Source organism: Ctenopharyngodon idella, chromosome 8 (assembly GCF_019924925.1).
Source record: "Ctenopharyngodon idella isolate HZGC_01 chromosome 8, HZGC01, whole genome shotgun sequence".
NCBI lineage: Eukaryota > Metazoa > Chordata > Actinopteri > Cypriniformes > Xenocyprididae > Ctenopharyngodon > Ctenopharyngodon idella.
This window is the reverse complement of record NC_067227.1, coordinates 33748877-33761112: the sequence shown is the minus strand read 5'-3', so window position 1 is coordinate 33761112 and position 12236 is coordinate 33748877. Positions and strand designations below refer to the sequence as shown.

General features: G+C 40.1%; 1 protein-coding gene across 2 annotated transcripts; it reads left to right on the top strand.

Annotated features, from left to right (window-relative positions):
• The first annotated feature begins 8455 nt into the window (after positions 1 to 8455).
• Positions 8456 to 11044, top strand: LOC127517333 (protein-lysine 6-oxidase). 2 transcript variants are annotated; one of them, XM_051902797.1, is made up of 7 exons: positions 8456 to 8940; positions 9295 to 9403; positions 9647 to 9778; positions 10051 to 10207; positions 10289 to 10384; positions 10464 to 10579; positions 10661 to 11044. In XM_051902797.1, exons 1-7 carry the CDS (start codon positions 8517 to 8519, stop codon positions 10665 to 10667), a joined length of 1041 nt encoding a protein of 346 aa, XP_051758757.1. In that variant the 5' UTR covers positions 8456 to 8516; the 3' UTR covers positions 10668 to 11044. The 2 variants fall into 2 exon arrangements, with proteins under 2 accessions (XP_051758757.1, XP_051758758.1); XM_051902798.1 differs by lacking the exon at positions 10661 to 11044 and having other exon boundaries at positions 10464 to 10583.
• The last annotated feature ends 1192 nt before the right edge of the window (positions 11045 to 12236 follow it).

Genomic DNA, 12236 nt, shown 5'->3' with positions numbered 1-12236 from the left:
CATCTGAACATGTCTTTATTAAATCACAGATGGTGAAGCTGCTGAGAGAATAAATAATGAAAACTGAACACAAGGGGGCGACCTGTTCTCATTAGAAGTGTCTAAGCTGGCAAGCTACTGCTGATGTGTTAAAGTTGAGTGTGTTTGAATGATTCCTCAGATCATGTGTTGTCAAGGAGAGTTTTCTTATGCTTTACTAAGTGTTTTCAGACAGAAAACAGCTGGAAAAACCCCTCAGACATTCAATGAAGGAGGAAGCTACATGGGTTAGTTAAAGGGGACATATCATAAAAATGACTTTTTCCGTGTTTAAGTGCTATAATCGGGTCCCCGGTGCTTCTACCAACCCAGAAAACGTGAAAAAGAACAACCCAGTAACTTTGTTTTGGTAAGCCTTTCTCTGCAAGCATGAGAAAAAACATAGAAGTTGAGTCTCAAAGATGGATTGATACCAACTGTTCATGATCCAATTTCATATATATTTCGTGATGTTTGCAAAATGTCTTTCTGAATGTGTTTCGTTAGCACGTTGCTAATTGTTAAACGTGGATAATGTTTCTTACTGTATTCACGGAGACCAGAGCCATGTTGTTATTTTCATTTTTAACCCCAAAACACTTTCAGTCTGTATAATATATAAACGCATCTTCATTCTTATCGAGTCTCTACAACAGTGTGTAGTGTTAGCCGTTAGCTGTGCAGCACGCTATCATTCAGAAGTTTAGCAAACAAAATACACGCCATACCTACATGATCTGATGTGCTGCATCACGAACAGTTTGTAATGATCCATTTTGAGAGTTATATTTGCTGTGTGGGCTTCTCCTGTATTATTTATGCCTCGGTGCATTTGAATCGCGAGCTTGGGGGCGGGAAGCACGAGCTCATTTGCATTTAAAGGTACACACACCAATTTTTTTTTTTCACCATTTTTTCTCCCACCCAAAAATAGGCAGTTAAAACATGGTATAATAAAAAATCCATGGGGTATTTTGAGCTGAAACTTCACAGACACATTCTGGGGCACCAGAGACTTATATTACATCTTGTAAAAAGGGGCATAATTCAAAGGCACCATCACTTTTCCAGTCATTCGTGATTTACTACAATTTTTGTTTTAAAATTACAATTTCTACCCAAGCTTGGCATAACTAAGATGTATTTTTGTTTTAAAAATGCCCATGGCATATTATTAAAGATTTGATTAAATTCCAATATTTATCCAGGTCTAGAAATCACACTTTTGAAGAGGCTTCCTTCAAACATCCTGGTTTTCCAAGAATGTGAGAATCCTCAAAAAAAAAAAAAAAAGTTGAGGCAGAGGTGAATTAAACCATGTATCTTGATTTTTGCTTGTTTTGTCTGATTTTAAATCAGTCATCTTGAGCACCACTGATTTAAAGGCTCATGTTGTATGTTTTTTATTACTATACTGTAAAAAAAAATGTTGGTTTAACTTAAAAAAGTAAGTTACCTGGTTGCCTTAATTTTGAGTTCATTGAAATTAAAAATTTGAGTTCATACAATGAAGGCGACTGGTTTAATCAACAGAAACTCAAAATATTATGTTATCTGAACTACATTAATTATCTAAGTTGATTTGACAAAAGAAAAAAATGTTGTGATAACAAATCAGGAAAATAATTTTTTACAGAGCATATTTCTACTTTTCCCCCTGAGGTAAAAAAAACAATTTTTTTTTTTTTTTTCTTGGTTATGTGAACGTTAAGGGAACATTTCATTGTATCATTCTTCAAACATTATGGGAACGTCATTTTTGAATGTTCTCTGAAACAAGTGGTAACATTTAAATATAACTCTCTGGGAACGATAAAACTATGTTTTTGTGCTGTTTTGAGAACATTATTAAAGACCAGATAACATTGAACGAACGTTCTATTAACGTTACTGGAAGAACGTTTGTTCATAACCTTGCCAGAATGTTCGCTGGGAGCCTACTAATATGTTATCTGAATCCTTTATTTATAAAAAATAAATTAGTGTTATATAGTCTATTCAGTAACCTTTTTTTTGCCCGTGACCTTTGACCTCTGAGTAACCACTGGTTAGAAAAGATAAACTTCAGCAGAACTGAAGCTTTAGATGATTGTTCTCAGTTTCTGTTCGTCACTCTAGAGTTTCTTCAAAGAGCTGTATGTTTATCCTTCACATGTTGATTTATGTCCCGTGTGATTTCCTAAGAGCAGCCGTCCTGAAGCCAAACCTGTCTTTGTCTTCACTGTGTCCAAATTACAATGATCACGAAGATGCTGCGACCGCTGGAATGAGCTTCTGCTGCACGTCCTGATGTGAACATATCTATGAATTGTGCAACAGAGATGAAACTCTTACGGTTTCAGTGAAGCAGGGCACACGCTTGCTGCCACGTCTCATGGAAAGCTGTAAAGTGCACCCGCTGAGATCTGCTCACAAACCCAGGCGATGTTTACAGCATCAACAAACACAACGGCCTACATATTTGATGCTAGATGGAAATCAAAGATTTATTGAGTATTACATTATCATCAGTCATTCCCCTCATGCAGTGCGACGCAGAGAACTAAAGCGTGAAATACTGACATGCTGCGAATAATCTGAGAACGTGGACGCACATGCAATATCTACGAGTTTGATCATGATCTCATGAAGGATCAGAAGCTGAGTCTTAACGTAAAAAGTTGAAATGATGACATAAAAGTGGAAACTGACATTCTAAGTTATAATTATGAGATTAAAAAGTCAAAATTATGACATAAAAAGTCATAATTATGACATTAAAAATGAAATTATGACATATTAAGTCATAATTATGACATTGCAAGTGATAATTATTAGATGAAAAGTTGAAATTATGACACTTATTTGTAGAGTAAGAAGTCAAAATTATGACTTTTTATGTTATAGTTATGACATTTTTATGTCATAATTATGATTTACAAATCATTATTTATTCTATATGTGGCGGTAATATGGTTTTGACATCATCAGTTTTCGGCGTGTTTGTGAGGAGAAAGTGTCTGGTGTTTTACAGCGCGGTGAGTTTGCCATGTTTTTAATACGTCCTGTGTGTTACTAGTAGCTGGTCTCCCTGCGGAGCGACGCCTCGTTATAATGCAGATTAAAGTCTTCGGATCAATGTCACACATCTGCATCTCATTGAGATGTCAACCTGCAGGCCTTTATATGCGCTTTCACTTTGATCTTTACACCCGTTTAAAAGTGTCTCGTGTCTCAGTTTTCCTGAGCTGGTGAAAAGATTGAGCGTGTTGAGTTGAGTTGAGTTGAGTGGAGTGGAGTGGTGTTGAGTTATGTATTGTTGAGTTATATTGTGAGGTGTTGATGTGAGTAGAGTTGAGTTGAGCTGTGTGGAGTTGTGTGGAGTTGTGCTAAGTTAAGTTGTGTAATGTTGAGTTATGTTGAGTAGTGTTGATGTGAGTAGAGTTGAGTTGTGTAGTGTTGTTTTGAGTTGAGTTGAGCTGTGTTGAGTTGTGTTGTGTTGAGGTGCGTTGTTTTTGAGTTGAGTTGTGTTGAGTAGTGTTGATGTGAGTAGAGTTGAGCTGTGTTGAGTTGTGTTCTGTAGTGTTGAGTTGTTGTGTTGAGTTGTGTAATGTTGAGTTATGTTGAGTAGTGTTGATGTGAGTAGAGTTGTGTAGTGTTGAGCTGAGTTGATCTGTGTCGAGTTGTGTGGAGTTGAGCTGTGTTGAGTTGTGTTCTGTAGTGTTGAGTTGTTGTGTTGAGTTGTGTAATGTTGAGTTATGTTGAGTAGTGTTGATGTGAGTAGAGTTGAGTTGTGTTGAGTTGTGTTCTGTAGTGTTACGTTGAGTTGTTTTTGTGTTGAGTTGTGTTAAGTAGAGTTATGTTGAGTAGTGTTGAGTTGTGTTTTTGAGTTGAGTAGTGTTGTGTTGAGCTGTGTTGAGTTGTGTTCTGTAGTGTTGAGTTGTTTTTGTGTTGAGTTATGTTGAGTTGTGTTGAGTTGTTGAGTTTTAGTTATGTAGTGAACAAGCAAAACAAGAGAACAACAGCAAATGGCAAGAAGTGTTGGTTTTCACTTAATAGAACATTCATTTAAAGTTATCTAGTCTTAAATAATGTTCTCAAGTCTGTACAAAAACAATATTTATACATCGTCCTTGTGATGTATTTACCTGAAACCTTTCAGCTGGACGTTTGTCTAACAAAATGTTACTACTTATTTCAGAATCAACAACTTCAAAAGTAACGTTTTGTAAAGCTGCTTTGAATTGTGAAAAATAAATCTGACTTAAGATACAAGAAGATTCAGAGAATGAAAGTCTTTCAGAAATATTTTCTGTAAGTTCTCATGTTCATTTAACACACGTCGACCCCTCATATGGGGCATACATCACATTTACATTATAGGCATTCATGCTTTTTCTGCAATAGCTGAATCATTAGTTAATTCATATAGTGATATATATATATATAAAACGAATACAATATATATTTATATATTCCAATATTGTGGCAAGCGTGTCATGTGATCAACAGATGCTGATGTGAGCGTACCGCTGATCTCCTGCCGTGTTTCACATGTGGCGTTTGAGGAGCTTTTTATTTGATTCTAACGAGCAGAGGTCAATCCTCATTAAGACATTTAACAAACACATGGACGACATTCAGACTCTCTTCTATTCTTCAGTGGCTGTAGTTTCACTGGCGCTGTTGACTCTCTTTCTGAAGTGTTGTTGAGGACAGAAGAAACTTCCCACCGCAGGAACACCAGAATCTGGACGTGACACTCCAATCCAGCAGCCAAAACCAGAACTCCACAAATTCATTTAAGACAAACATGGGCAAACAAATATCACATTCTGCTCTTAAAATACTCTGTAGAAATACAGATGAGTTTTCATCCTTTGATTAAAGATGAAGCTCAACAGGGACTTCTATATCAAATTCTCCATTCACTGCTGGTTCAGGGTTTATTGGATATTTTTAGACAAATCTTACATTGTAAACGCAGCTCAATGGAGCAAATGACCCTTGTGTTTGTTTCTGGTCCTAAAGTGACAATTAAAAATGTTTTGTTTTCTAAATACTGATTCACTCTGTCTGAAAACGTAAACAAAAAAGACCCTCTCGTTTCTTTTGTTCTAAATATATCTGATTCTAGTTTCTACACTCTAAAATTGCTGGGTTAAAAACAACCCAAGTTGGGTTGAAAATGGACAAACCCAGTGATTGGGATGTTTTAACCCAGCGATTGGGTTGTTTTAACCCGGCGATTGGGTTGTTTTAACCCGGCGATTGGGTTGTTTTAACCCAGCAATTGGGATGTTTTAACCCGGCGATTGGGTTGTTTTAACCCGGCGATTGGGATGTTTTAACCCAGTGATTGGGTTGTTTTAACCCAGTGAGATGTTTTAACCCGGCGATTGGGTTGTTTTAACCCGGCGATTGGGATGTTTTAACCCAGTGATTGGGTTGTTTTAACCCAGCAATTGGGATGTTTTAACCCAGTGATTGGGTTGTTTTAACCCAGTGAGATGTTTTAACCCGGCGATTGGGTTGTTTTAACCCAACGATTGGGTTGTTTTAACCCAGCGATTTGGATGTTTTAACCCAGTGAGATGTTTTAACCCGGCGATTGGGATGTTTTAACCCAGTGATTGGGTTGTTTTAACCCAGTGAGATGTTTTAACCCAGCAATTGGGATGTTTTAACCCGGCGATTGGGATGTTTTAACCCGGCGATTGGGTTGTTTTGACCCAGCAATTGGGATGTTTTAACCCAGTGATTGGGTTGTTTTAACCCAGTGAGATGTTTTAACCCGGCGATTGGGTTGTTTTAACCCAACGATTGGGTTGTTTTAACCCAGCGATTTGGATGTTTTAACCCAGTGAGATGTTTTAACCCGGCGATTGGGATGTTTTAACCCAGTGATTAGGTTGTTTTAACCCAGTGAGATGTTTTAACCCGGCGATTGGGTTGTTTTAACCCAGCGATTTGGATGTTTTAACCCGGCGATTGGGATGTTTTAACCCAGCGATTGGGTTGTTTTAACCCAGCGATTGGGTTGTTTTAACCCAGTGAGATGTTTTAACCCAGCGATTGGGTTGTTTTAACCCAGCAATTGGGTTGTTTTAACCCAGTGAGATGTTTTAACCCAGCAATTGGGATGTTTTAACCCGGCGATTGGGTTGTTTTAACCCGGCGATTGGGATGTTTTAACCCAGTGATTGGGTTGTTTTAACCCAGTGAGATGTTTTAACCCGGCGATTGGGTTGTTTTAACCCAACGATTGGGTTGTTTTAACCCAGCGATTTGGATGTTTTAACCCAGTGAGATGTTTTAACCCAATGATTTGGATGTTTTAACCCAGTGAGATGTTTTAACCCGGCGATTGGGATGTTTTAACCCAGTGATTAGGTTGTTTTAACCCAGTGATTAGGTTGTTTTAACCCGGCGATTGGGTTGTTTTAACCCAGCGATTTGGATGTTTTAACCCGGCGATTGGGATGTTTTAACCCAGCGATTGGGTTGTTTTAACCCAGCAATTGGGTTGTTTTAACCCAGTGAGATGTTTTAACCCAGCAATTGGGATGTTTTAACCCGGCGATTGGGTTGTTTTAACCCGGCGATTGGGATGTTTTAACCCAGTGAGATGTTTTAACCCGGCGATTGGGTTGTTTTAACCCAACGATTGGGTTGTTTTAACCCAGCGATTTGGATGTTTTAACCCAGTGAGATGTTTTAACCCGGCGATTGGGATGTTTTAACCCGGCGATTGGGTTGTTTTGACCCAGCAATTGGGATGTTTTAACCCAGTGATTGGGTTGTTTTAACCCAGTGAGATGTTTTAACCCGGCGATTGGGTTGTTTTAACCCAACGATTGGGTTGTTTTAACCCAGCGATTTGGATGTTTTAACCCAGTGAGATGTTTTAACCCGGCGATTGGGATGTTTTAACCCAGTGATTGGGTTGTTTTAACCCAGTGAGATGTTTTAACCCAGCGATTGGGTTGTTTTAACCCAGTGAGATGTTTTAACCCGGCGATTGGGATGTTTTAACCCAGTGATTGGGTTGTTTTAACCCAGTGAGATGTTTTAACCCAGCAATTGGGATGTTTTAACCCGGCGATTGGGATGTTTTAACCCGGCGATTGGGTTGTTTTGACCCAGCAATTGGGATGTTTTAACCCAGTGATTGGGTTGTTTTAACCCAGTGAGATGTTTTAACCCGGCGATTGGGTTGTTTTAACCCAACGATTGGGTTGTTTTAACCCAGCGATTTGGATGTTTTAACCCAGTGAGATGTTTTAACCCGGCGATTGGGATGTTTTAACCCAGTGATTGGGTTGTTTTAACCCAGTGAGATGTTTTAACCCAGCAATTGGGATGTTTTAACCCGGCGATTGGGATGTTTTAACCCGGCGATTGGGTTGTTTTGACCCAGCAATTGGGATGTTTTAACCCAGTGATTGGGTTGTTTTAACCCAGTGAGATGTTTTAACCCGGCGATTGGGTTGTTTTAACCCAACGATTGGGTTGTTTTAACCCAGCGATTTGGATGTTTTAACCCAGTGAGATGTTTTAACCCGGCGATTGGGATGTTTTAACCCAGTGATTGGGTTGTTTTAACCCAGTGAGATGTTTTAACCCAGCGATTGGGTTGTTTTAACCCAGCAATTGGGATGTTTTAACCCGGCGATTGGGTTGTTTTAACCCAACGATTGGGTTGTTTTAACCCAGCGATTGGGATGTTTTAACCCAGCGATTGGGATGTTTTAACCCAGCGATTTGGATGTTTTAACCCAGCGATTGGGTTGTTTTAACCCAGTGAATTGGTTAAATGTTTGCCCAACCAATTAACCAGTTTAGCCAAAATTACTGTATTTCTTGCTTAAAATGAACCTAAAACATGTTAGAAATTATTATTTATTAATAAGTTTAATGAATAATTATTAAACAATTAACATTTATTAAATTGTTTATTAATAAATGTTCACCTTTTGATTATTATTGTTGCCTCTAGTAATTATGTGTCTGATTTGTAATTTCCAACCTATTTTGGGTTCATTTTACCCAAAAATGAACAAAAGAAGATAAGAACGCAGTTTTGGTTATCATTGACTTCCATTGTATGATCTCAAAATATCTTTTGGTTTGGAAGAACATGACTGCGAGTAAATGATGACAGAATGATGATTTTTGGGTGAACTCTCACTTTACTATTATTAATAAATCATTGCATTGTGAAGATGCAATGATTTTGCATAATTTCCCTGTTATATTGTAAAAAGCGCTATATAACTTGAACTCGTCTTTAATGAACTCTATAGTTTGTTTTATTGTATTCATGTCATGCAGTTGTTGTGAAATCTGTGTGGAGCTGATGATGTTACGAAGTGTCACTTGTGTAACTCTGAAACTGATCCAGAAACTGTAAAAGATGCACGTGCAGCGGCTTCATCAGCTCCTCCTCATCGCGCGCTGATCTTCACAGAGTGTCACGCGCGCTTTCTCGCATAAACGCCGCTAGTTCTGCATGTATTATGGAGCGCATGGCCCGCGGAGGTGTCGTTCTGCTGTTCTTGTGTGTTTGTGGTTGCGTTCCGACGGTTTTCTCTCAGTTGCACGCCGGATCGAGAGCGGCGGCTCGCGCGCAACAGGCAGGTGCGCTGCGCGCGCGGACGCGATGGACGAATAATGGGCGCGTGTATAATCTGCTGAGTCGCGGATCTGAGTACGTGCCGCCGGTGAACCGAGGAGCACCTGCACCGGATGCCGTGATCAGAGACGGTCGGAACGCGAGCTCGGGTGATGAGAGGATGGTGTCCGACGACCCGTACGATCCCTACAAATCCGTCAGGAACAGTCCCCACAATCCATACTACAACTACTACGACTCGTACTACAGACCGAGACAAAGAAGCACGCAGAGGAATAACGGCCATGGAACCAGATACTTCCAGAATGGTAAGAAATCTAACGTTCTGAGAAGGTTTTTTCAGTAACTTCCATTCAAAGTTATCAATGATCTCAAAACTTTTGCACAAAAACTTTATTTATACATTGTTCATAGAACTTTTTTTCTGAAACATTTTATTTGGATGTTCGTCTAACGTTTTTTAAATATTACTACTTGTTTCAGAACGTTCAGAGAACATTCAAGTAACGTTCCCATAATGTTTAAAGAACAGAGAAGAAAACATTCTCTTTATGTTTTCTCTAACGTTCAAATAACCAAGAAAAAACTGACGTTTTGAATGTCCAGAGAACATTCAGAAATAACGTTTTCACAACATAATTTTTGATAATTATTATTATTAGGTCTGCCGGATCTGGTGGTGGATCCCTACATGATCCAGGTGTCCACATACGTCCAGAGAGTTCCGATGTACAACCTCAGATGTGCTGCGGAGGAGAACTGCCTGGCGAGGTCCGTCTGATCTTCAGTTTGCTCTCAATTCACATTGAATATAACCGATGATGATGATGAACTCTTAAAGATTAAGCTTCTTTATCGAACCTTTAACATCCATGGAACCTTTCCATTCCACAAAATGTTCTTTAGATTATTAAATTGTTCTTCTACACTAAGGTTCTTTAAGAACGGATCACTGAAAGGTACTTTGGGGAATCAAATTTTTTTTCCCTGAAAATCTCCTTATGCATCCCTCAGTTCGGCCGCAAACGCGCGAGACTACGACACCAGGGTTCTGCTGAGGTTCCCGCAGCGCGTGAAGAACCAGGGAACCGCAGACTTCCTGCCCAGCAGACCGCGATACGCCTGGGAATGGCACACCTGTCACAAGTGAAGAAAACCACACACACTACATGCCGTTTTTGATTGAATAACTGTTAAAGTGGCACGTGATGGTGAAGTTAAAGTACATAAAGGACAGAAAACATGTTAACATTGCTGTGATGTGGTTTCAATTGAAGCTGCTGAAAGAAATATGTTATAAATAACAAATATGACTCAAAATCAGGTTGCAGGGAAAAGAAAGCATCTGTATAATTCACGGTGGATTGCTCAGAATGTGATTCTCTACAGAACAGACGAATGTTTGTTGTGTATTTCAGTCACTATCACAGCATGAATGAGTTCAGCCATTACGACCTGCTGGACTCCAGCACACAGCAGAGAGTAGCGGAGGGTCATAAAGCCAGTTTCTGTCTGGAGGACACGTCCTGCGACCCGGGATACTACCGCCGCTACGCCTGCACGTCCCACACGCAGGTGCGTAATTACTGTTGCGAGCGCCAACCGCAACTGAAATGACAGAGACAGTTTCATGTTATAATTACTCTGACGCCGTAGGGTTTGAGTCCTGGATGTTACGACACCTACAGCGCAGACATCGACTGTCAGTGGATCGATATTACAGACGTTCAGCCTGGACGATACGTCCTCAAGGTCAGACACCTCAGACATGAGTCTGTAAGGACCGCTGGTCTTCTTCAGGTCTGAGAGGTTTTGATGGTTTTTATTCCAGGTTACAGTAAACCCAGGCTTCCAGGTGTCAGAGTCAGACTTCAGCAATAACAACGTTCGCTGTGACGTTCACTACACCGGCAACTACGCTCATGTGTCCGGCTGCACCATGACCCCGTGAGTACCGTTTCTGCACTTTCCTCATGTGTCACATGTCAAGATACTAAAGAGAGTCACATCCAGTCCTTCTCTTCACAGACACTGAGGCAGGATTCTCTCAAAGGTCCAGCAAACATCAACATCACCTGCTGTTTATCACCGATCATCTGTGCAAAATAAAGCCAATATCTGTATATCTGTGAAAATTATACTGCAGTATTATGATCTGAACTTTCAACTGATGCATCTAATACCAGCTAACAAAAATGAGTTTTAAGAACGTTTTTCTAACGCTCTCATTAAGTTATGTTATTTCTGAATGTTCCCTGAATGTTCAAAACGTCCAGTTATGTGAATGATAAAGGAGCATTCCATTCTTCAAACATTGTGGGAATGTTACTTTTGAATGTTCTCTGAACGTTCTGAAACAAGTAGTAACATTTAAAAAACATTAAACGAACATCTGACTAAAATGTTTCAGAAAAAAACCTTCCATAAATAATATTTTTGTGCTAACATTTTGAGAACATTATTAAAGGGTTAGTTCACCTAAAAATGAAAATTCTGTCATTAATTACTCACCCTTGTGTCATTTCACATCCGTAAGACCTTCGTTCATCTTCAGAACACAAATTAAGATCTTTTTGATGAAGTCTGAGAGGTTTCTGTCCCTCCATGGAGATCCAACGCAACTACCACTCCAAGGTCCAGAAAGGTAGGAATGACATCATTAAAGTACTCCATGTGACTCAAGTGGCTTAAACTCAATTTAATGAAGCAACGTGAGTGATTTGTTTGTCAAAAAAAACATAATTTACCACTTTATTTACAAAATAATATTATCCAAAGCATGTTCATGCAACAATGCCAGCTCTCACATGATCACAACACGCATTCGTCGTGAAGCTCTCGTGAACACTCGTGCATGTGCGTTGAGTTGACGCAAATCTGAACACAACATGTCTGAACAACACGCATGTGTCGCGAAGCTCTCGTGAACACTCGTGCATGTGCGTTGAGTTGACGTGTGAGTCTGAACACAACATGAGTCTGAACAACACGCATGCATCGTGAAGCTCTCGTGAACACTCGCGCATGTGCATTGAGCTGACATGCGAGTCTGAACACGAGTCTGAACAACACGCATGCGTCGTGAAGCTCTCGTGAACACTCGCGCATGTGCGTTGAGTTGACGTGCGAGTCTGAACACAACATGAGTCTGAACAACATGCATGCATCGTGAAGCTCTCGTGAACACTCGTGCATGTGCGTTGTGTTGACGCAGATCTGAACACAACATGAGTCTGAACAACACGCATGCATCGTGAAGCTCTCGTGAACACTCGCGCATGTGCATTGAGCTGACATGCGAGTCTGAACACAACATGAGTCTGAACAACACGCATGCGTCGTGAAGCTCTCGTGAACACTCGCGCATATGCGTTGAGTTGACGTGCGAGTCTGAACACAACATGCGTCTGAACAACACGCATGCATCGTGAAGCTCTCGTGAACACTCGCGCATGTGCATTGAGCTGACATGCGAGTCTGAACACAACATCAGTCTGAACAACACGCATGCGTCGTGAAGCTCTCGTGAACACTCGCGCATGTGCGTTGAGTTGACGTGCGAGTCTGAACACAACATGCGTCTGAACAACACGCATGCATCGTG